The sequence below is a fragment of the Myxocyprinus asiaticus genome, chromosome 33 (genome assembly GCF_019703515.2).
Source record: "Myxocyprinus asiaticus isolate MX2 ecotype Aquarium Trade chromosome 33, UBuf_Myxa_2, whole genome shotgun sequence".
Taxonomy (NCBI): Eukaryota; Metazoa; Chordata; class Actinopteri; order Cypriniformes; family Catostomidae; genus Myxocyprinus; species Myxocyprinus asiaticus.
The window spans coordinates 1,917,643-1,943,776 of NC_059376.1; the positions used below are offsets into that span (position 1 = coordinate 1,917,643).

The window sequence follows — 26,134 nt, forward strand, 5'->3', positions numbered from 1 at the left end:
TCTGACTTGAGTTCAAGAGACTTTCATTCATAAATTTGTGTATGAAATCAACAATTATTGCATAAACTTCATAGAGATTATTTATGAAAAAACATTGTAACACTCATGTTTTGTGTGGGATCTGAAAGACTCTAAGGCCATTTTAAAAGCTCAAAAGCAAACTTATATTTAAGTGTTTTAATGTTAATGACTTTCCTAATCTTATGAGAAGAGATAAGAAATTAAACTCGACAACCTGCTAACATCTTCTAGAAAAAATGTAACACCCTTGGGGTCTTGGAGACCCCGGATATAAAACATGAATAAATGCAAAGAATTTCACACGCTATAATTCTCTGACACAATTCAGGAGTGCATTGCTAACAGATATTATCTGGATTTACAACCCCAATTCCCAAAATGTTGGGACAGTGAAAAATCCCAATAAATTATTTTTATTTGTAAATGTACTTTGACTTGTATTCAAAGAGAAAACAGTATAAAGACAAGGTACTTCATGTTTTACCAAATCAACAACATTTTGAATTTTGGCTTTTTGAAGAAATACACATTCCAAGGGCTGAGACAGGGGCAATTTAGGACAAATAACAATCTGAGGAGTTGTAGTATGGTGATGTGATACAGGAGATGTTAAACAGGTGAGGCAATCGTGTTATAGAATATAAGGAGCCTAAAAAAAGCCTACTCCTTCAAGAGCAAGGGTCGAGGCTGTCATTCGTCTGTAATGTTTATCATGAACATGAGTTCAGAAATATTTAGGTATTACCTGTGTCAGTTAACACCATTTGCTGCTGCATCCAGAGATGTAAGCTAAGACTTTACTATACAAAGGAGAAGCCATACATCAATACTGTCCAGAAGCGCCGCCGACTTCTCTGGGCTTGGTCTCATCTGAGATGGAAAGTGGAACAGTGAAATTGTGTTTTGTGGTTAGACGAGTCCACATTTAGAATAGTTTTTGGAAAAAACAGATGCTGTGTGCTCCGGGCTGTTACGGCCAGCTTGTTTTAAGACTGCAACATAAAGGAAGTTGGACCCAAACTGCTATTCAAATTAACATTAACACAAAAATATCTAGGGGTTTAAACAAAAGAACAGCATCACATTGAGCTGGTAACTGTAGGTGAGTATCAAGCAGAGAGTTGTACCCCAAAGAGAAAGCAAAGAAACTGAACAAAAAGGGTAACTTATATATACAACACACCCCGAATCAAATTAATTAGACAATTACTTACCCCAGCCGACCAGAAACTGTCCCACATTGTCACCGTAGGACAGAGGAGGGAAGGCCAGGGTTGTAACAGGGTCAAAGAGGAATAGGATCATCCAAGCTGTTATCAGCGTCAGGTCCAAAAGCCTGTGTCGGTCATGGTATGGGGGTGTGTCAGTGCCCGTGGCATGGGTAACTTGTACATCTGTGAGGGTGCCATTAATGCAGAAAGATATGTGCACAATTTGGAGCAACAAATACTGCTATCCAAACCTCGTCTTTTCCAGAGACGTCCCTGCATTTTCCAGCAGGACAACTTCAGACCACATACTGCCCCGATTACAAGTGTATGACTGTGTAAACAGAGAGTGTGTGTGCTAGATTGGCCTGCCTGCAGTCCTGACCTGTCTCCAATTGAGAATGTGTGGCGCATTATGAAGTGCACAATTTGGCAACGAAGGCCCGTGAAATTGCACAGCTGAAGACCTGCATAATAGATGAATGCAGGAAAATTCTGCTTGCTAAACTTAACAAACTTGTGTCTTCAGTGCTCAAACGCTTTAATTAGTGTTATTAGAAGAAATGGTGATGTTACACAGAGGTAAACACTCGACTGTCCCAACTTATTTGGAGCGTGTTGCAATCATCTGATTTGAAATTAGCGTATATTTTCCAATAAACTATTACATTCACAAGGTAAAACATCAAATAATGTGTTGTTGTAGTGCTTTCAATATAGCACAGGGTGAATAGAATTTACAAATCACTCCTTTCAGTTTTTATTAGCATTTTCCATACTGTCCCAACTTATTCAGAATTGGGGTTGTGTAGTATTTATCAACAATATGCTTTTGCCGGGGTGAAACTGACCCCATACAGAAATGATGTTACCAGTTACACTTCTGAAAAGTGCATATCTGCTCTGTCATACAACTGACAGGTTGAAGCTTTAATAATAAGTCACAGGAAATTATTAAAAGAAATTAAGGGAGAATTTAAAGGAAATTGAACGGCTCACTGCAGAATTACTGTAAATTTTGTTCAGCTATGAAATGGTAAATAAATGTCTGTTAGTATGGAAAGATGAATGCTATTATTCTCCAGCACCAGGTGGCGCTATTACCCTTACCCAAGATACAAGCAGCGACTGAAACGAGCTATGAATGTTAATCTCAGCGTCCGTTTCAGAAACCATGGCATCCGGAGGGAAATGAAAGGATTTGGCGTTTGAATCTTTCTCATTGTTTTCCTCTTCCTTTACAGCTTCACTTGAGTTCTCCTTCTGGATTTATTCATCTTAAATATTTCGACACACTCTAAAGTCTTTGTGGTGGAAACAGAGTCATCATACATGACAGTAATTAGCACAAACATTTTCCTTTGACCAAATGACGTCAATGAAACACTACAGTATATCAATATATGAACTGTGACAGAAATTATTCAGACCACACAGACATGCACAAGAACCTGAGGAAAGTTCAGAGCAAACATTATCCAGTCATTCAGTTGTAATTATATTTAGGTTTACAGCAGGGGTACTCAATTACTGTTCCAAGAGGTCCGGTCTCTACATTTCCTTCCCAGCAAAGGTCCGGATAATAATACGTAGCTTATACGTAAAATAACTTGCCACGTTGGCAGTAATAGAACTTTGTAAAAAATAAATAAATAAATAACAATAAAGGCAAATCCTAAACAGTCAAAATAGTCTCTTCAAAACTGGGCAGGGATGAGGACATTGGGGGCCCAGAGACAGCTAAAGTAGTGGGGTCTGAGAGATCTCAGATTTCATCAAGACTTCATCGGTCAAGGGCACTTGAATATGAATATTAAAAGATATGATCAACAGTTCATTTTGAAGCTGAATGACAGCAGTTCAGTTTTTGTGTTTAAACATTTTACATTCAGAATATATGGGACATAGGAGGCCTTTTGACGGATAAAAATCACTGTATGGGGTTTCAGGGGTGTCCCCTGAGAAAAAAAGTATGAATGGACCATTTTTTGTATTTTCCTTAAATCTACTTACAAACAAACAAACAAACAATTTACATAACAACAGCGAAACATTAAAATACTGTTTCCTTAATGTATAAATACTTTTTTAAAAGTATAAATAGGCTTTCCTTGCCACCCATGCCATGATGACATCTCTGATTAATTTTCACAAAATTAGAACAAAAATCTGTTTGTTTATTATGAAAGGCTCGTAACATGCTGATTAAACTTTAAAGGCGGCACGTTAACTTGTCCTGACACAAACCCGGCTTTGCTGAACTGTCTGAATCACATATCAGACAGATGAAGATAGTTTCACTTTGCTTCATTTTTGTTTTCTGCAGTGTGTTTAAGCAGATGATGCCAGTATCTGTAGCGGGGTCTCCGCTACTGTTGTTAAAATAACAGCGCCTGTAACTACGTCCAGTAAATTAGGCTTTATTGCGCCTCTATAGCGGGGAGACAGGCAACACGAGGATTAAAAGTGCGTTCAACGCTAGGGAATAATTGCGTAGTGCTGGACACGCTTTATTCCCGCTCTAGAGAAAAATTTCGCTGTAGTGCTGAGTGTGCTTTATTCCCACTCCGCACGCATATACACGTATGCTTACACAATCGCTTAGCCAGGTGTCAGATAACTAGCACAAAGATTTAGAGCTTGGTCCGGATCCGGACCAGAGTCCGCCTATTGAGTACCCCTGGTCTATGGGGTTCCCACTCTCATTCAAACCTGAGTAATATCCAGGGGGTCAGGAATTGGCTGGTTAGCAGGTCCCTGTTAGCATCTGCTGGTAGATGCTGGAACTACGCCACCCGGTGGCAAAAAGCATGTTTCTCCATTGACAGCCATTCAAAAGTAGCCGTGTTTTATGACGAAGAACCATTTCAATTTAAATGATTTCATTACATTTTAGCACATCGTCATCCAGTGACTTATTGTTTTTGAAGGGCTCTTAAAATTGTGAAATTGATTGATATTTTCCCTATCTATTCCCATAGACGAGTGATCAGTCTCGTGACACCCAATCCCAGAACTGAGCGCCCATGAGCAAAGATGGCAGCATCCATTTCGCAAGCTTTCTGGGAACCTTGCGCTAGCTGAGCACAGTCATAGAGATGAATGGGTATGCTAACGGATAGCTCTCTCCAGGTAATTTATAGCTCCATGGTAATATCAGGGAATTTTAAAAATGTTCTAGGTCTGGAAAAGGAATAGAAACAAATTGACACCTTCTAATATAATGTCCATCTGTATTTTTATTTTATTTTATTTTTTTTACGTTTTTAAAAGTAGCATGTACTGTAAATGTACCTATAAAATTTTGAAAATACTTTTCAGGTAGCCTGTAATTTTGTCTCATTTTAGATGTTAATATATCATGTGGTGCAATTGTCCAGCCATAACTTAAATAAATAAGAACAGAACAGAAGAAATGTTTTTCTTTCTATTCCAAACACTTAAAATGTATTACACTCTTACACATTAGTTTTTTTTTTAAATTTATTATTATTTTATTTTAAATTTTTTATGAAATACTTAAGAAAAATTACAATGGAATGACAGAAAAATAATTTGAATTGTTTTCTGAATTTACAGAGAAGTAAGTATTATTTACTTTAACCTCAGACAGTCTCACAGTCGTCATTTGGTGCAACCATATATCATGTCTGAAATATGAATCACTGATACAATATTTCAAAAGATTTTATTGGTTGATAAAAAATGGATCTTTAAATTTCACAAACACCTGAAAATGGGTACAACACTGTTCAATTATTTAAACTATTATTTAAAGATTTCTTTATGTTTTCAAATTTCAAAATCCGTCATTGACCACCAATCATGTTAAAAGTCATAGAAAAGTTCTTCTTGTTGTGCTCAACTTTAAAATATTTTAAAATACCAACAACTGGAAAACACATGGATATTCAATCGTCAATAGACAAAAAATTGTCAAACTAGAAACACCCAAGAGAGAGAGAAAGAGAGAGCGAGACATGTTATGGATATAATTTTTCATACTCAGTTATTCTCAATTATGAGGAAGTTCAGCCCCATTGACTGTGATACATTTTGCCTGCCCTTTAAATATTTATGAGACCAAAGAACATGCCGAAACCTCTGTAAGAAGATGTTACTGTTGTAGTGTCAGAGTGGAGCTGCAGCCATCTGGTAGCACTTTAACAGTTCTTACGGTGCCTTATGCTCCATGATCACAGGGCTCAATGTGGATCTGCATGACTCATTGGATAGATAAAGAAACATGAGCACCAGGTGAAAGTTCAACCTCAGCCATTGCTACTCACTTGTTCAATGAGCATAATACAACTTCACTATGAAACGTACAACAATTGTTACCCTCAGGCAATATTTCTACCTGATCTGACCCTTAAACATGACTTTCGTTGGTATAACTCTATCGTAGTCAGGTTGCTTTAGTCAGATTATATAGCCGTTGACAACTAGTTCATCTAGATGTTCCCACACAAAGCACTTTTTTTAATCTAATAATTAAACTTTTCACAGTGTACTGCAGTGTTTTAATATTCTCCTTTTGACAGTTCAAAATATTTGAAGCAAAGTCTGAAAGACCTGTATGATCAAATGAGTCCAGAGCTATTGTTTGATGGATGGTGAGATTGTACAGATGCACGTTGAATGCATGCACTTTCTAAAAAGGTGATCATTATCCAGGATGCTGTTTGTGTTTGGGGTCCATTACACCCCAAGAACACACTAATGATGCAATACAATAAAAGTAATACATATAGACAACTGGGGTGTAATCAGAAAACTTTAGCATGTAAAAATTAAATATATTTGCTCATGTTTTATATCCGTGACCCTGTAGTGGAGTTTCACTTTGTGCAAATCCATGTCCTGGCATTACAAGCACCATGCTCTACAAGTTGAGCTATACAGATCAATATTTAAATCCTTTTTTTTTTTTTCTTTTTTTTACTATAAACCTCCTTGACCAGTAGGTGCATGCACGAAGATTGCAAATCACCAAAAACAAAAGAAGAATGTAGAAGTGAAAGTGGAGATTTATAAAAAAGAAATTAAAAAAGGGCATAAATTCTGATCTGTTTTTCACCCACACCTATCAAATCACTTCTGAAGACATGGATTAAAACACTGGAGTCATATAGATTACTTTTATTCTGATTTATGTGATTTTTTTGAGCTTCAAAGTTCTGGTCACCATTCACTTGCATTGTATGGACCAACAGAGCTGAAATATTCTTCTAAAAATCTTCATTTGTGTTCTACTGAAGAAAGAAAGTCATACACATCCGGGAGGGTGAGTAAATGAGGAGAGAATTTTCATTTTTGGGTGAACTGTCCCTTTAAGGTAACAATATGAATATATAATATGAAATACATGACTATGGTTATCATATCAAAGTAACAGTATTCTGAAACTGTCACTTTAGGGTAACGCCACAGTACTTTTGTGTCAGGGCAGATTTTATAAATTTAAGGAAATAAGCTAATTCTTTCTTTAATCATTTCTCATGGAAAGCTTTTGAAATATTTTGTAATGACATGCACTGTTGTTACCTTAGGAAACTATTTCTGCCTGTTCTGATCCTTAACTACGGTTGTGTACGGTGTAACTACCATTCAGTCATGTCACGAATATGTTTGACTTGAATACATTTAATTTAGAGTGTAGTAGGCCTACTGTGCCATGTTACAATTTGAAGTAGTTTGGTGTACCATGTAATTACCAGTTTTACTGTATTACTGTTTGATTGTGCCATGCATGGTACCACCACAGCAGTCTAGCCTGGCAGTTCCCATTAGGGGAAAAGTCATGTTATGAATATGTTTTTCGCTCTGTTAAGGGGAGCCACCAGATGATGCGTGCTGTGGAGCTGCTCTCTCTCTTCTCTCTCTAAAGGAAGCGGGGACTCTTCATAACGTCATTCGGTTTTCAGGCGCTCGGCAGGAAACAGTCTTTCCTCCCGGATTGTTGCGCTCTTTTCCGCTTGCTCAATGCAACTCTCCATCCAGAACCCGCGGAAGCCAGCCAGAAGGAAAAATGCCTCCTTCTACGACGGAGAGAGCCTCTCTCACACTCTTACCGAGCCTTTTCGCCCTGTTTTTGGCGGCTCTCCAAACGCGCGTCGTCGCTGCGCTCCAGATTCAACAGGCGTTCGCGTCTCCCAACGCCACCAATAACTTTGTGGTGGACGCGGCGTCGCGCAGGGTTTACCTGGCAGCGGTTAACAGCCTGTACCAGCTGAACGCGACGCTCGCGTTGGAGGTGGAGACGCGCACCGGACCCGTACGAGATAACCCGCTGTGCCACGCGCCGCAGCTGCCGCAGGCGACGTGCGAGCACGAGAAGACGCTCACCGACAACCACAACAAGCTCCTCACGCTGGACCGTGAGCAGGGCGTGCTGGTGGCGTGCGGCTCGGTGTACCAGGGCTTCTGCGAGCTGCGCAGCGTGGAGAACGTGTCGCGAGTGGCCGTCAGGTTCCCGCAGGACGGGGCAACGGTGTTCCCAAGCATGCTCAACATCGTCGCCAACCACGAGAACGCGAGCACCGTCGGCCTCGTCTTTAGGAGTCACGGCGGGACGCCGCGGCTGCTGGTGGGGGCGACTTACACCGGGATGGGGACCGAGTACTTCCCCAAGAACCACAGCAAAGAGGACCTGCGCTTCGAGAACACCCCGGAGATCGCCATCCGGTCGCTCAACACCAAAGACCTCAACAGACTCTTCACGTACGACATCAACCCTTCGGAAGATAACGTGTTCAAAATCAAACAAGAAGTGAAGCAGAAGAACAAACTCAACTTTGTGCACGCGTTCGTACAGAAGAGCTACTCGTACATCGCCATCAACAACGATGCCAACACGGGTCTTAAGGAGAGCCAGCCCAACAGCATCCTCGCGCGCATCTGTCTGGACACGGACGGTCCCCGGCGGCCCTCGTCCACGGAGAGCCGCAAACTCACCGAGTCCTACATCCAAATGGGAATCCAGTGCGGATCCAACGGGAATATCTATAATCGACTCCTCTCCATCTATCCCGTGGATATCAGTACTGAGAGCGCGGCGGCACCGGGGCCCCATCTGTTCGGCGTGTTCGCCAGGGCGGATAGGCAGACGGCGGTGTGCGCGTTCCGGGTGTCGGATGTGGAGGAGATGATCCGCCAGGGCCGCCGAAACTGCTCCAGGGGACCCAACAGCGACGTGCAAGTGCTGGACAGCGTCATCCAGGGATCAGGGTCCGAGTGCGTGGCCAAGGGGCCCATCGTGGTAAGCTGATGCTCAGCCTTTTCACTTTGGCAAAACTTTAGAAGAACATTCATGAATGACTCATTAATATATACACTTGACTGATCAATAGTTCATGTACATTCAAATACGAGTATCAAGGCTACAGTATGTTGGATTTGAAATAATAAGGCATATTCGACAAATAAATACTGATATGGCAGAGTGTTCTTTTATTAATGCTGTGATAACCTGTTTATTTATTACAAGTGGCCTAATATAGGTAACAGTTTGTAATATTATATTTAATTAACTATCAAATAACCACTGATCAGTATAGTTGTATATTGAATATTAATATTTCGGCTAGTTTCTTGTAAGGAAATATTTGTATCAAAGTTTAATTACATTCAGATGTATTTCTACTGGTATGAGTGTGCATGAAATATTCTACAAAAATATTGATAAAGCAAAATGTGGCAAACTAAATAATAATGTAATTAATATGATCAAATGTTTATGCTGTTTTTTATGACCAGTGGCTTAATTTGAGTAACACTTCATAATCATAACTTTCATTAATAACTCATTTATTACCATTATATAAAGCATGACTGATCAGTAGTTCATGTACATTCAAATATGAAAATCTGGGCTACAGTAGCCTATATGAAAATATTTGATTTAAAGTTTAATGCCATTTAGATGCATTTTTAATGGTATGAGTGTGCTGTAATTAGGGCTGTCAATTAATTACATGACATGCCGATGAATTAATCAAATTAATCACAATGAATCGCATACATCATTATTTGATGAGAAAATCCCCCAAATAAAGATAATTCATATAAATAATGCATAATAATTAAAATATTTATAAATACAATAAGTCTGTTCCAAAACCTAGTGAGTGTCCTCCAGAGGCAGCACTTTAAGACATCTTAGGTGCATCCCCGACGCAAAGGCTGTTCCAAAAGGTATAGGTATCTTAATAATGCTCCCTCTTAAGATATCTAATTTTGGCTACATTCTAAGGTAGCATCGTATGTATCATTCCCCGGGTAGGCTATCACAGAATGCACCATATTGAGCTCGGCAGAAAAAATAAATCCAAGATGGCAGACAAGAGAAATTTATGTTATTTATACACTTAGAAACCATTCTCTACCGAAAAGTATCGATCAAAATTAATACACAAAATTATTTACTGTCAAGTTGTCCCTCATTGTTTTTTCCCCATAGAATCTTAAAAAAATCTTTTCTTCAAGAATCCTAACGATAAAACAGTTCATACTGCTGTCAAGGTCCAAACAGGGGGAAAAAAATCATCATTAAAATACCATAAAAGTAGTCCATACAACACTAAGCTTTTCTATGGCCCCAGAAAGCTTGTAATGTAGAGCACAAGTCATATGAACTACTGTTATGATATCTTTATAGTGAACCTTTAATAACGATTTATAGTATTTGTCCTTTATGAAGCTCGACAGCTCCTGCTCACTATAAACTGTTATACTGTGGAATAGAGCTGTAACAGCATGTGGGTTTTGAACAACATAAGGTTGACTAAATGAGTGAGTAAAAGTACATTTTCCATTTTTAGGTGAACTACTCCTTTAACTGGTGGCTCATCCTCAAAATAAAATGGCCTCTTTTAAAAGAAGACTGTTAGGAGATGCTGTACAAAACTCAGAATTAATTATAGACAAATAAATTATTTAGAACATTTTAAATTGATTGCTAATTATTACCTAATACTATTTGCACTAAAAATATATGACACAAGTCTGTCCTTGTCACAACCTAAAAACTCAATGGAAGCCTCAAATCACAGTTCTAATCTGTGGTTGATAACACTCTACTTTGTGTTTTATTGATCACTTTCTTAGACAATATGAATTTTCTAAAAAGCTCCTTCAAAAACCTGTCAGATTACCACATTCATTCAATTACTTAACAATGTACACACATTTGTGCTTTATCTTAAGCCTGATATGCTGAAAACTGCTTTCACATTCACAGTTATGACATCCGAATCATGTACTGTACATGACATTGCATTTTTAATTCAAACAGGGCTGAAATCGATGAAGGCGGGACTCAGTTTTAAAAAGCTAAGCGGGAACCTCGTGGATTATTACAGCACCACACACTGCCATTACATTCCCTTGCACTGTATATAACAGATTTGTATTTAGATTTGCACTATGTATGTGTATGTGTGTATGTATGTATGTATGTGTGTGTGTGTCTGTATTTGTATGTATGTATGTGTGTATGTATGTGTGTGTCTGTGTGTGTATGTATGTATGTGTGTATGTATATATATATATATATTGTCTTATTGTGTATTCTATATATACTTTATTTTCTATTTAATTTTTATGTATTTATTTATTTATTTTTATTCAATTTTTAATTCTTTTTAATTATTATCTCTGTCTTGTTGCTGTTTTGTATTGTTGTGCATTGGAAGCTCCTGTCACCAAGACAAAATCCTTGTATGTGTAAGCATACTTGTCAATAAAGCTGATTCTGATTCTGATCAGCAAGCAGTTCAGGTTAAGAGTGTTAGTTTCTTGTAAAATGAAAGTATCTAACAAAACATGCAGAATTATTCAGAAGAGTGAATTTCACAAAACGGAAAATAGTTTGCACCCTTGGAAATTAATTTTCAGTTGGTACAACATTTTAATCATAAAACAGTGGTCAAATTTTGGGACAATTTGGCCATATCTGATTATTGTGGGGGGACTTGTCCTGGAAATAGGCTGTATAGACAGCATATTTCCTGTGTCTGTACACTCAAAACTGTGGTTAAATACACAATATAATCCAGCTTGTTTTAAATCCATGGGCAATACTATTGTATATTTACAGGCTCTGGAAGCTCAGAAACCACATACTGTACATCCGATGTAAATCTAAAATAATGTGAAAAATCTTTATCCTTTACAGCAAACCACTGTGCAGATTTCTGGAGCAGCTCATTCTTGAAAACATACTGTTTTCATTATGTAAACATGAAGTTTTATAAAAAGCACATGGCAGTCTCATGTTTACTTAGCACTTTTGGGGGTTTTGGCTTTGTTCTTTTAACTTTCTCAATGAAAAGTCTTTGTTTACGTAACACAGGCTCTCCCAAAAACGCCAAGTGCATGGCCCCTTCTATCCCGACAAGTTTTCATTTCTCACGCTCAACGTCTGATGTTATGACATCACATTATGTCCACTGTGCCCTGGGCCATAGCTCACTCTATTGAAGCTATATAAGGGAGTGATGTCTTTTTAAATTAACCATCAGATGATATTATTCCTTTTTATAATGTGTAAGCAGTATTAGTAGTAGTGTGTCTGCGTTACATTGAACATATACAGTAAGTTTAGACAAAAGGCAACTTATAAAACTAAAAACCTACTAGTTTATATAACTGAATCGAAAACAGTTAAATTAAATATTTAGCTAAAAAACAAAGGATAAATTGCAGTACAAGTACTTACGTGCAGGAACTCAAAACTCAAATTTTTTGAATGGGTTTGAAGGCATTTTCTTGTGCTACACCACTACTTTTTGGAAAATTTAGCTTGCAACAACTAAGCTACAGTCACACTACTTTAAAATGCAGTTTAGTTATAGCATAACTGTGATATTGCTCATACATGTATGTAGCGTATCTCATAGATTTCGTTCTGCCGAGAGCACAGGAGGTCACCGCGCTGAGGGGGGAGGCTCGTGAGAAAAACCCACCCGCTGAATTCTTTGTCTCTCCCCCGCTTGAGTTCCCGTCACCCTAACATTAACCTCTCACTGCCCGACTCTACTCACATAATATTCAACACATATTACCATTTAAATGTCACTTTAATGGAGGCAGAACATGATAAGCTGTGTGTAGACCGAATTCAGCAGACACACCACACATTCAGCCGTTTGATTAAACAATAGATTAATCAGTGTGCAATAAAAGTTCAAGACATGCTCATCTGACACAGCAATGTTCATAATTTTAATTTGATCCTTCTCACTGTAATTACTCACTAGTGGTATTTGCTGAGGCAAGCTATTTCTTTTGTACATTTTCAGGGTTAGGGATTTGAACAAACCAGTAACACACCCTGACTGCACCGTTTTTGCTACAGACATGAATGATACCTCAAATTATGTGACTTGTTGAGGAGAGGTGTGCAATTACTTTTCTAAACAATCAGACTTAAGATTTTCACCTGGTGGATGAAAAACAGGCAAAAAGGGAACCAGGCCATATATAGAGACCAGAATATCATACAGGATGAGCTCTATTGATAACCACACAGAGCACCCTAGAAATTGATAAGTTGGTTGCAAAAAATCAACCAAAAAACCTATCAAATGCATAGCAACCCCCTGGCAACAAGCACCAACAGACCACTCAGAACACCTAGCAACTGCATAAAAACACCCTGGCAACCACCACCAAAAGAGCACTCAGGACACCTAGCAACCACATAAAAATCCCTTGGCAACCACCACCATCAGACCATTCTGAACAACTAGTGACCGCATAAAAATAGCCTGACAACCATCTCGACAGACCACTTAGAACACCTAGAAACCTCATAGCAACACCCTGGCAACAACCTTGACAGACCACTCAGAATGCCAAGCAACCTCACAGCAACATCCTGGCAACCACCTTGACAGACCACTCAGAAAACCTAGCAATCTCATAGCAACATCCTGGCAACAACATCGACAGACCACTCAGAACACCTAGCAACCTCATAGCAACACCCTGGCATCAACCTTGACAGACCACTCAGAACACCTAGCAACCGCATAGCAACATACTGGCAACAACCATGGCAGACCACTCTGAATACCCAACAACCACATAGCAACACTATGGCAACCACCACCTTCAGACCACTCAGAACACCCCAGCAACTGCATAGCAACATACATCATAGAACACCCTTTCAACCATATACAACAGCCTGGCAGCCACCATCAGACAGCTCAGAACACCTAGCTACCTCATAGCAACACCATGGCAACCACCACCTACACACCACTCAGAACACCCCATCAACCAAACCAAATCAAGTCAAGTCATAATTTTTATTTGTATAGCGCTTTTGAGAACACACCCATCGTTTCCAAGCAGGTTTAAAGAAAATTACACTGTAATCACACTGGCTAAACAGTATGAATACAACACCATTATTAGTTTTTTATGTGTAATACAAGTCTTGAATTCCACCCCAAATTGTTTGCAGAAGTGCACGTAGATGCAGTGTCCATTTATTTGGCTGATTAAGGCATTAGTTGGTATTAATTTATCGTCTATGTATACTATTTTAAGAGAATCTAGTCCATCCTATGACCAAGATGATGCTGGCGGAAGTCAGAGAGGTGTGCCTTGTAGTCTGGCTGGAAGCTTGCCGTTCCCTTTTGGTGGAGTCCATCCTAAGCCCGAGGTGCAGGCAGTGGACAGTGAAGTATCCCAGGTCTTACTGTTAGAGTTGGTCACAGCAGTTCATTCTCTATGAAGTCCATCATGGAAGACTGAAATGATGCAGTCATCGAAGCGTGATGATCATCGAAGTGCCCCATCACTCAGTGACACATACAGTTGCAGTGGGTGTGAGATATCGGGCTGGACCGAAGCTGGATCTGGCAGTTGATCTGTGTCCCAAGGTTGAGACAGGGAAACAAATAGAATAATATTAGCGTAGGTGACATTCATGTTAAAGCAGAGTTATAATATGAGAAGTGTTTCCGGTTCAGGCAGACCTAACTAAAGCAGCATAACTATGAGTTGATGGATATATTAGGTGTATGCCTGGCTGAATAGATGAGTCTTTAGTCTAAAATTAAACTGAGAGAGTGTGTCTGAGTTCCGAACAATGTTAATAGTCAATGTTAGGAAGACTATTCCATAGTTTAGGAGCCAAATAGGAAAATGATCTACCTCCTTTTGTGGATTTTGATGTTCTAGGTACTAACAAAAGGCCAGAATTTTTATGGATTATAGCATGATAGAGATCACTTAAGTACTGGGGAGCTAAACCATTCAAAGCTTTATAAGTATTAAGCAGAATTTATATTAAATTTAACAGGTAGCCAATATAGTGATGATAAAATGGGGCTGATATTATAATTTTCTTGGTTCTAGTCGGCACTCTAGCTGCTGCATTTTGAGTCAATTTAAGTTTATTTACTGAACTAGCAACACCCTCACAACCACACCTACAGACCACTCAGAACACCTAACAACCTCATAGTAACACCCTGGCAACCAACGCCAACAAACCACTCAGAACACCTACAACCTCATAGCAACACCCTGGCAATCTCCTTCAACACCCTAGCATTGTAGAGTTTTCTCATTTTCTTCAGATTATGTAATAATTTTAGCTCTTGTGATTGATTTGTCAGCTTCAGCTGGAGCAGTTGAATTGTGGGGCCGCTCACCTGCAGCATCCATTGGCCCTGAGAAAGCCCCTGAGGGCCCGACCCATCTATGAGGCCCCTGGGCTCAGTTCTATTGCTGTAGATAATGTCCACAACCGCACTGTGGTATTCCTGGGGACAAACAACGGGCGACTACGCAAGGTGAGATACACTCAGATGCATATGTAATTTCTAATACTTTATTTTGTAATAACATATAGTATAGACCTGTGGTTCTCAACTGGTCTTGTGATGGGGTCACGGAGAGCAAGGAAAAACAGTGCTAAATGCAAAAAAATGCAACTTACAACATTATTTTGAATGGATAAGATGACAAAATAAATATGCTTTTCAACTTTTAAAAGGGATGCTTCCTATACCTTTAATTGTTGATGTCAAAGGCTGTGAGGCCAATCAAATTCTACATTATTTTGTCTCAAAAACATCTGTCACTTGGTGACTAATAATCAATTTACCTATTCAGCCTATGTCATGTTAATCATTTTGCAACTTGTTGGTGTGACAGCTAAGAGAGCAAGGCAGGAACCAAATGCAGGGAGGCAAGGATATGGGCTTTATTTACAATAGCAAAATGTACAAACCAGAACTGAGGGATAAAAATTGAAACAGAATTTTAAACTTGAAAAACTCAAATAAACCAGAAACCGACTAAGTTAATAACAGCAACAGGAAGCAGCCGACTGGAGACAAACATTTAACAGCAAGAACAACAAACGATTTGACACAGAACTCAACATGAGGGGAGCCTAAGATGAGAAGGGTTGATAGGGAGCAGGTGCCGTGATGATTATTAATTAGAGAATGAGTTGTTGTCTGGGTAACGGAGCTGGCTTTCTCCACGTGGCACCTGCAAAACACAAGAGGAGTGAGACTAATGTTGGGTTAAATCGATAGGGTGGCTCTAAGTTAGGGGCAAGGTCAAGCAGACCAGGAGGGGGCTTGAGAAAAGGGCGGGGTCTTTGGCCTGGGAGGAGGCCTAAGGAAAGACTCTGGGTCAGACAACCAGGGCGAAGGTCTGAGGGAAGGAGCAAGGTCCGGTGGCCAGGGAGAAGGCCTGAGGAAGGGAACAGGCTCAAATGGCCAGGGTGGAGGCCTCAGAAAAGGAACAGGGTCTGGCGGCCAGGGAGGAGGCCAGAGGTCAGGCTGCCTCGGAGCAGGGACAAGGTCTGTGGCTTCCGCAGGGGGCAAACCAAGCTGGTCTTTCGTTATCGATGACCGCAGGGGACTGGTCAAGCTGAGGACGGCTACGTCAATGGCCACAGGGGAGTGTTCAGAACTGGCGGAAGCCGAAGGACAGGGGTCAGAAAACTGGGCGGCAGCCACTGGACAGTGGTCAGAAGACTGGGTGGTGGCCACTGGACAGGGGCCAGAAGACTGGGCGGTGGCCGCTGGGAATTGGATGAGATCAAGCAGGGCAGCCACAGAGGACTGGACAGACTGGTCGTTGGCTGCTGGGGATAGGACTGGGTCAGACTGGTTAACGGCCACTGAGGACAGGACTGGGCTAGGACGAATGGCCACAGGGGACTGGACAAACTTTGCGGTGGCTGAAGGGAACTGGACAAAATGTGCCGTGGTCAGGAGTTCTGGCAGCAACTGGGGAACGGCCTCCATGGCCATGAGCCATGGCAGTGGCTGGGGAATGGCCTCCTTGGCCATGAGCACTGGCAGCGACTGGGGAATGGCCTCCGTGGCCATGAGCACTAGCAGCAACTGGGGAACTGGCTCAGTGGCCTCGAGCGCTGGCAGCGATTGGTGAACGGCTTCCATGGCCACAAGGAACTGGACAGGCTGGACAGCGGCCACTGCTGCAGGAACTGCTGCCACCTCCTGGCTATCAGCAATGTAATGGCCACCACCTCCTGGCAGTCGGCAGCGGGCTCCTCCCCATCCTGGCAGTCAAAAGCTAGCCCCACCATCTCCTGGCAGTCCACAGCTGGCCCCTCCACCTCCTGCCGGTCACCAATGGGCTCCTCCGCCTCCTGGCAGTCTGCAGTGGGCCCCTCTGCTTCCTGGAGGTCCTCCTGATCAGCTCCATAGTGTAGACACTAGAACCATAGTTCTGGAAGCTTGCCATGGTGTAGTTGAGCTGGGCTGGTTCCTTTCGGGCTGTAGCAGGATTAAAAAATGTCCTTTGCCTCTGCTGGGTCCATTTCTGGTCAAATTGTTCGGGAGCTTAATATGAGAAGGGTTGATAGGGAGCAGGTGCTGCCGATGATTATTAATTGGAGAATGAGCTGTTGTCTGTGTAACGGAGCTGGCGTTCTCCACGTGGCACCTGCAAAACACAAGAGGGAGAGAAAGACAAAATCAAGACAGGAAAACACTCAGACAAGACAAACTGACAGTCAGAGGAGGCACAGAGAGGCCAGACTGTGACAGCTGGGCCTTTGCAGTTAATGGAAATTCATTTTAAACCACTTTGATTCTGTGTTTTCACTTGAAGTCCAATTTAATTTCTGGGTTCTGCTGTCACGATCAGAGGGAATGATGAGGCTCAGGACCCAAGCACAGAGTTATGAAAAACAAAGGATTTATTAATATATAAAAAGGGCAAAAGCAAACCAAAACTCCCACAAGGGGGAAAAACAAACATAAACTACCCCAAAGGGGAAAAAAGGTAATCCAGGCTGGGGCAGAGGGCAACAGGACTGACCGAACCGGAACAGGAACCAGGTGGGGGAAACAGGACCAACAAGGAAGCCTGAAAACACATGACTGGAAACAAGTCCGATTAACAAGACCAATGAACAAGACCGACTGGAATACACACAAGACGAACTGGCACTGGACAACAAACACGAGGAGACTAAGATAGGGAGAGAAATCAACAGGTTAACAAGACAGGGCAGGTGTGACTAATAAACTAATAATGGGCAAACAAGGAGGCAGGGTATGACATAAGACGGAGAGACACGTGGCAATACTAACAAAACAAAGCCACGTGCTCTCACAAGACATCAAAAGACCCTAATGGCATGAGCTCACATCGCCAAGACAATGAGGCAATATATGCCCATGCCAACTGACAAACAAGACGAGAGAATGCGTAGCAACAACAAACAAAGCAATGCCATGCATTCTCACACTAAATGAGGCAAACGCCATGCGATGCATGCAACAGGCAACAAAAACAAGACAGGACACCTGTGCAAAAGTTCGGCCACAGACACCATAGACAGAAGTGACCAAACCTCAGCACAACATGAAAACAGCTCGCGACCCAGGTGCACAATGCAATGCGAGCACGACGCAAGGTACACCCGTGTTCGCGAGAGACAGACAAACTATTGACGTGAGTGCATGCTGCCAAGCGGACATAAGCAAGATGCACCCACGTCAGATATGGAGCATGAGTGCTCGGAACCCGACACGGATCGAAACCAAACCAGACAGGAAGTCAGGATCCAGACACCATGCTCCCAACATGAAAAAAGACAGACCAACGAGTGCATGGCAGGGAATACAATCTAAACCGTGCGCTCACACAAAGACAGACAACAAAACACAAGACAGACATGGGAAGATGATGCCACGGTCCTGTCAGACAAAAACCCAGACTGACAGAGTGACAGGACTGTGACATCTGCAGCAAACCTAGTTATATACTGTATATACTGTATATATGTACACACACAGTATATATACGCTGATCAGCCACCTGCCTAATATTGTGTAGGTCCCCCTCGTGCTGCCAAAACAGCACCAACCCGCATCTCAGAATAGCATTAATTTAATAGCAAGATGGAAAAGGGGAAATAGAGCCAGCGTTCTCATCAGAGTAAGACATCGTGCAAATCGACCCCCGCTACCCAGTATTCTACTGGAAAATGTTCAATCTCTGGACAACAAGCTCTGCTAGCTGAAAGCGCAGATCTCTTTCCAACGAGAGACGAGGGACTGCTGCATTATCTGCCTTACGGAAACTTGGATGTCTGCTGAGATTCCAGATTCAGCCATCGAACCCGCGGGGTTCTCCAGGCACCGATCGGACAGAGCGAAAGACCTCTCAGGTAAAAGCAGAGGTGGTGGTGTATTTTTTATGGTCAACAAATCCTGGTGTGATCAGAGGAACGTACATTCTATCAAGTCTTTCTGCTCTCCTGATCTGGAATTTCTCATGCTTCTGTGTCGACCATTCTGGCTACCGAGGGAATTCACAGCGATCATTATCACAGCTGTGTACATCCCCCCACAAGCCAACACAGACTGGGCACTCAAGGAACTGTACGGGATTATAGGCAAGCAGGAAACCGCGCACCCTGAGGCAGCATTCATTGTGACCAGGGACTTTAACAAAGCCAATTTTAAATCAATCGCACAAAAATACCACCAACACATCAGTTTCAACACACGAGGGGACCGGGTTTTGGACCCTTGCTACTCTCCCTTCCGGGATGGCTACAAATCCCTCCCCCGCCCACCATTTGGCAAATCAGACCACTCTTCCATTCTGCTTCTGCCCGCTTACAGGCAGAAACTGAAACAGGAAGCACCCACCCTCAGAACGATTCAGTGCTGGTCGGACCAATCAGATTCTACGCAACAAGACTGTTCATGCGGGCTGGGAGATGTTCCGGTCCGCCTCTGATGACGACATCGAGGTGTACACTGATAGCATAACGTGTTTCATCAGAAAGTGCGTAGAGGATGTTGTTCCAACCAAAACAATACGGATCTACCCCAACCAGAAGCCATGGATAAGTAGTGATGTTCGCGCTGCACTTGATGTGCGGACCTCCGCTTTTTATTCCGGGAATGTGGTGGAGCATAAACAAGCCAGTTATGCACTCCGCAAAACTATCAGAGCAGCCAAACGCCTAAATACTTTTTATGCTTGTTTCGAGGGAAATAACACCGCCCTCGCGGAGAGAGCTCTCGCAGTCAAAGCTACAGAGGATAGTTCACTCTCCATCTCTGTAGCGGATTTAACCCTATCCTTCCGATGGGTGAATATCAGTAAAGCCGCAGGTCCAGACAGCATTCCGGGCCACGTCATCAGAGCATGCGCGAATCAACTGGCTGGTGCTTTCATGGACATTTTCAACCTTTCCCTCTCCTTGTCTGTGGTCCCCACGTGCTTTAAAACGTCCACCATTGTGCCTGTACCAAAGCAATCCAAAATCACTTGCTTAAATGACTGCCGTCCGGTTGCTCTGACCCCCATCATCAGCAAATGCTTTGAGAGACTAATCAGAGATTATATCTGCTCTGTGCTGCCTCCATCACTGGACCCATTGCAGTTTGCTTACCACAACAACCGCTCCACCGATGATGCCATTGCATCTACAATACACACTGCTCTCTCCCACTTGGAAAAAAAGGAACACTTAAGTGAGAATGCTGTTTGTAGACTACAGCTCAGCATTCAACACCATAGTGCCCTCCAAGCTTTATGCGAAACTCCGGGCTCTGGGCTTAAACAGCTTGCTGTGCAGCTGGATCCTGGACTTCCTGTCAAGTAGATGCCAGGTGGTTAGAATGGGCAGCAACATCTCCTCATCACTGACCCTCAACACTGGAACCCCGCAGGGCTGTGTTCTCAGCCTGCTCCTGTATTCCCTGTACACACATGACTGTGTGGCAACACATAGCTCCAATGTCATCATTAAGTTTGCTGATGATACGACGGTGGTAGGTCTGATCACTGACAATGATGAAATGGTTTACAGAGAGGAGGTGCTCATTCTGACACGCTGGTGTCAGGAGCACAACCTCTCCCACAATGTCAGCAAGACAAATGAGCTTGTGGTGGACTTCAGGAGAAAATACAGAGAACACAGTCCCATCACCATCAATGGAGCACCGTTGGAGAGAGTCAGCAGCTTCAAGTTCCTCTGTGTCCACATCACTGAGGAACTCACATGGTCCGTCCACACTGAGGCCATTGTGAAGAAGGCTCATCAGTGCCTCTTCTTCCTGAGACGGCTGAGGAAGTTTGGAATAAACCGCCACATCCTCACACGGTTCTACACCAGCACTGTAGAGAGCATCCTGACTGGTTTCATCACTGCGTGGTACGGCAATAGCACCGCCCACAACCGCAAAGCCCTGCAAAGGGTGGTGCAAACTGCCAGACACATCATCGGAGGTGAGCTTCCCTCCCTCCAGGACATATATACCAGGCGGTGTGTGAAAAAAGCTCGGAGGATCATCAGAGACTCCAGCCACCCAAGCCATGGGCTGCTCTCACTGCTACCATCAGGCAGGCGGTATCGCAGCATCAGGACCCGCACCAGCTGACTTCATGACAGCTTCTTCCCCCAAGCAATCAGACTTCTGAACTCTTGATCTCTTACGATCAATATACAACAGCACTGCACTTTATTAATCTTATTATCTCACACTGGACTGTCTTAAATGATATTCTCTCTTAACAACACACTGGCAACTGACTATCAACTGACAGCCTGAATGTCAATACAGTACAATACAACCTACTGTATATTTTATATACACTATATATACTCTTTTTATTGTATAATGTGTATTCTATATTGTGTGTATGTGTATTCTATATTGTGTGTATTGTATACTGTACAATATTCTATATTGTGTGTATTGTATATTGTATATTATTATTTGTATATTGTGTTGTGTGTAATGATGTGTATATTAGATATGTAAATTGTGATGTGTAAATCTGTTTATTGTAAACTGGTATATGTCTCATCTATGTCTCATCAATGTCATGACTTCCATGTTGCCCGGAACTGCACCCAAGACTTTCACCCACTATTGCACTTGTGTATATGGTTGTGTGACAATAAAAGTGAAGTATAAAAAGTGAAGTGATATCCTTCTCACCACAATTGTACAAAGTGGTTATCTGAGTTACCGTAGACTTTGTCAGTTTGAACCAGTCTGGGCATTCTCTGTTGACCTCTCTCATCAATGAGGCATTTCCATCTGCAGAACTGCCGCTCACTGTATGTTATTTTGATTGGACTTTTGGGGGAAACCGAAGCACCCGGAGGAAACCCACATAAACACAGGGAGAACTTGCAAACTCAACACAGAAAGCGCACACACACACACACACATACATACACACACACACACACACACACAGCATTAATGTTACAGTACATAGAAACACAGATCACACAGAGAGACAGACAGATTCAAATGTTTGTTCGTGTTCTCTGAAAGGTGTTTGCCTTGCACACAAAGCCCCTTTAAAAGCATTCCTGTCCATTCAGTTGGTCCAGACCTTATATTCCTCTGCTGTTCATCTTATCTGCATGTTTGTCCTGTGCTTGTTTATACAGAAGCTCAGTTGTGTGAACTTAAGATAACTCAACGTTTACAAGTTTCAGTTGCTCTCGTTTATAACATGTTTCAGTGTAAAGGCGCCTGTCTAGGGCCTGTGGGAGTGCAGCTGTAGTATTAACTCTAAAACATTTATAGGAAAGTTCTAGTGGAGTTTCAATTACAAAAAAATACCATAGGATGGCCATGTTTTATTTATTTATTTTATACCTACATACCATAGTAATACAATAGAATTCCTTAAATACCTTTTAAGTACCATTAAAAGCATGGTCTATACATCTGGTAATTCAGTACTATACTATATATTTGCCATTTGATGCCATCAATGTACCATAGTAACACCATAGGATTGTGCTTGTGGAAAACGGGACAGCCCCCTCCCAGCAAAAATGAAATTAACGTATCTTTACCTAGGCGCAGTTCAATGCGAAGTAGCTTTGGTGCATGGGTGCATCCGCATTGGTAACTGTTGTCACCTTGTACTTTTCGCTGGCAGCAATTTTTCTCAGTGTGCGCTCGTCTTTCAAGAGACTATCATAAAATGCAGAGCAGTCCAGTCCAAAATTAAGATGTACGAAAAGCATTGCCTTCATGACTGTTACACTGAGCCGAGATTTATCCGGTGTCAATGCTGCATTCATTAATGAGAACACATGCTCCACAGATGCAGATGTCCCAGGCAGGCATAAAACAAACTCCACGACCTTCGCTAAGACTCCGAAGTTGATGGTATTGCTTTCCAGTTCACAAAAAATATCTGTCCATCTCTCAGACACGGCTGTCTTGTTCATGTTCCATTCAGTGAAGCAACGAGTGGCAATGTTTTTCGTGCAAGCCCACTCATCAAAGAGCGTGGTTTTGTCAATCAAACTGAGAGTAGGGATTCTGGAGTAGAAGTGTTCGAGGCTGCTCTGAATGTCTTTCCACTATGGGATGTCTCTCAGTAGGGCGCACTCAAGTTTTTCTGTGTTCTCTAATGAGTGGCTCCAATTTTGGAGGTAATCCACCGATGCTGAATAAAAGTTTCTCACTGCACAAAAGAAATCATCTGCTCGCATGTTACCAGCTTCAACCAGGGCTTTCAACTGCTTTTTAATGTCAGAGGGTATGAATGATTCCTCAAGCCTGGCCTGATGGCAGTGAGGAGGGCGGGGCCGGGTTGTGATGCTGCACACCCGGCCCCTAATCAGGCTAATCAAGACCCCGAGAGGGATAAAGGCGACCGGAGGCAGCAGTTCCAGAGAGAGAGAGTTACGGGCAGCTGCCCGGCATGTATTTATCTTTTTAAGTTAATCATTAAATTGATGTTGTTAAGCTGGTTCTCACCTCCTCCTTTCCCTTTTACCTTGTTACAAGAACAAAACACGATTTTTTCAGAATAAGTTGGGACACTAGAAAAAGTGTTTAAATACGGGACTGTCCCAGGATGTCTGTCCACCCTAACACACACACACACACACACACACACACACACACACACACACACACACACACTTACACAAACCCAAAGCACTGTCAAAACATTATTCATGTGCATGCTGCTTTTGAAAACATCTGCAAACAACAAATGCCTCTGAAAAAATGCTTAATTAGGGCAGAATTCCAGGAAGGTGTATCATATTGGCTATATCACCTTTAAGTTGTGATTTAAAGTCTGGAAAACATAGAGCACTGCTCTGTGTCCATGGAAAAAATGTCCTTCATTCGGAAAGCTTTTTGTGAGAAATGCTGTTATTGAGTATTTCATTCACACAGATAAAAAATATGGCTGCAGGGAGTCTTGATTAAAGAGCTCAGAATAAGGCTTTTTGTTCCCCTGCCAAGACACAGGGATGTCTGCTCCAGATGTAATGGGCTGTTTTGGAACGTGTGCGTGTATGTTTGAGGTGAGTCTCTGCATGTGTGTGTGTGTGTGTGTGTGAGAGAGAGAGAGAGAGAGAGAGAGAGAGAGAGAAAGAGAGAGAGAGTGTGCATTTTCTCAAAGACTCTAATCTTTAATTCTGAAAATGACATCATGTATTGTTAGGTATGGGGTGATAGTTTAATCGGCTGATTTGAAATATCCCACATACAGTAGGCAGCAACTCAACTCCACATAGACAGTGTCACACAAACAGTGCTCCTCATACTAAATTACGGTCTACACCACTCAGGACCAAGCATTGCACCTGGGGAGACAGAGCATTCTCCATAGCTGCCCCTCCCTCTGGAATGCTCTCTCCAAACACATTCGAGACCGTTCCGATTTGTCCATGTTCAAATCACTACTCAAAACTCATCTTTTCACGATTGCTTTTAATGTGTGATTAATGCTGTGTGTTATAGGTTTTATTGTATTGTTTTTATGACTATTAAGTCATGTAAAGCATCTTTGAGTACCCTTATTACAGTTGAAACATGAAATTATGCCTCCTTTTCTCAAAACTCTAAACACAAATCCATAACTTCTCACCCAATTCCCCAAACTTCCTATTTTCAGGTCAAAATGAAGCTCTCCACTCAAAACCATTCAATCTTGCTGAAAAACCAAACTTTGCCCGTATACATGACACACAAGCCCTCAAAAACACACACACTACAACATAGTCTTACACACTGGTGAGGAATTCAAAACAATACTACAAAAACCGTTAATAAGTGATGTTGCTTGTGGTTCTCCCCCTCAAAAACCTTTTCACATGATGAACACAAATGTATACATATGCACATTTTTTTATTCCTTAATGTACTGTACAGTACAATACACCAAACAACAACAAATAGATTCTGCCCCAGCATCCCGTCTTTGGTCTGGGACAGGCCAGAGAATCTCGTCAACATCACAGGCTATATTGGCCCTAGCCAGGCAGCGGGGGTAAAGTCCTCTTGCATGCCTGATCCACCAGGTGGTTTTCTCTGTGTCCTACAAAAATAGAAGTACTGATTACTGTAACACATTCTTTTTACAAAATGGAAGCATACAGAAATTCTGTATGCGAGGCAATTTGATGCATTTCTTTTTATTAGTATAGTGCATCAGCTACAGTACATGTATGTGTTGTAACAGGACAGAGTACAGCACTCAAAAGTTACAGTAGAGAGCAGTCTGAAGTACACCTACCTGTTTTCCTCCCCGAAGGTCCTTATGATCAAGGCGACGGTGAAGCTATTCAAGTTTGGCTGTACTCGTTGCCCAGCCTCCCTCATAGTCATACCATTGACATGGTCAAATTTCATCCAAGACTGCTTGTCTCCTTGCCCTTGCCTTGCCCTTGCCCTTGCCCTTGCTCTTCCTTGTCGTCGTCGTCGTCGTCGTCGTCGTCGTCGTCCTCCCCGGTGTCCTCGACCTCTTCCTTCTCATCTCTCAGGATCCATTGTTCCAAAACTGAATGAATTGACTCGGGCCCTTTTATCTATCTATTGAAGGTTCTGATTGGTGTGTGATCAATTTTGACTCTTAGTGTTTCCACCTGGGTAATTGTGTGCTAATTGAGCTCGAGTGACTTGAGTGAACAATATTGAATGCTAGTGCTTTCTAAATGACCACATGGTGTAGGCAATGAGAAATGAAGGGATTTGTGTGTAGAGTTTTGCAGTGACAGTTCAACAAATTTGACTCATGTCAAAACATGGGAATAGTGTTTATAGTTTAGGGAAATGGGTGTGCTTTTTGGTAAATGCTGTTATGGTTTTGAAATTTTTGTTCAAAAGCCTGTTTATGGTGTTTAAGCAATCAAGAAAAACTGTATTATACATAAAACACACAAGGGACTCCAATAGAGCGCAACAGTGTCCATCCACTTTTTCAGCTGTCTTGTTTCTGGAAGTATTTTTCCCATTCTTTTTTTTCCATAGTGATTTCATAAAACCCTTCATAAAAGAGCCAAACCAAAAGAGTAAAAGAGTTTGGACCAAACCAACCAGCTCTGAGGTGAATCACAACATTACAACCTTTGATTTGAAGCAGAAAAGTATTTA

At 41.9% G+C, this 26,134-nt stretch overlaps 1 protein-coding gene across 1 annotated transcript in view; it reads left to right on the forward strand.

The window, feature by feature from the left end:
- Nucleotides 1-7,129: 7,129 nt before the first annotated feature.
- The window catches only part of LOC127424005 (plexin-D1-like), a 161,607-nt gene continuing 142,602 nt past the window's right edge, over nt 7,130-26,134 (forward strand). The window contains exons 1-2 of the mRNA XM_051668755.1: nt 7,130-8,490; nt 14,867-15,043. Coding sequence (XP_051524715.1) covers nt 7,261-8,490; nt 14,867-15,043 — 1,407 coding nt within the window. The 5' untranslated portion in view covers nt 7,130-7,260. The remainder of the gene's footprint in view (nt 8,491-14,866; nt 15,044-26,134) is intronic.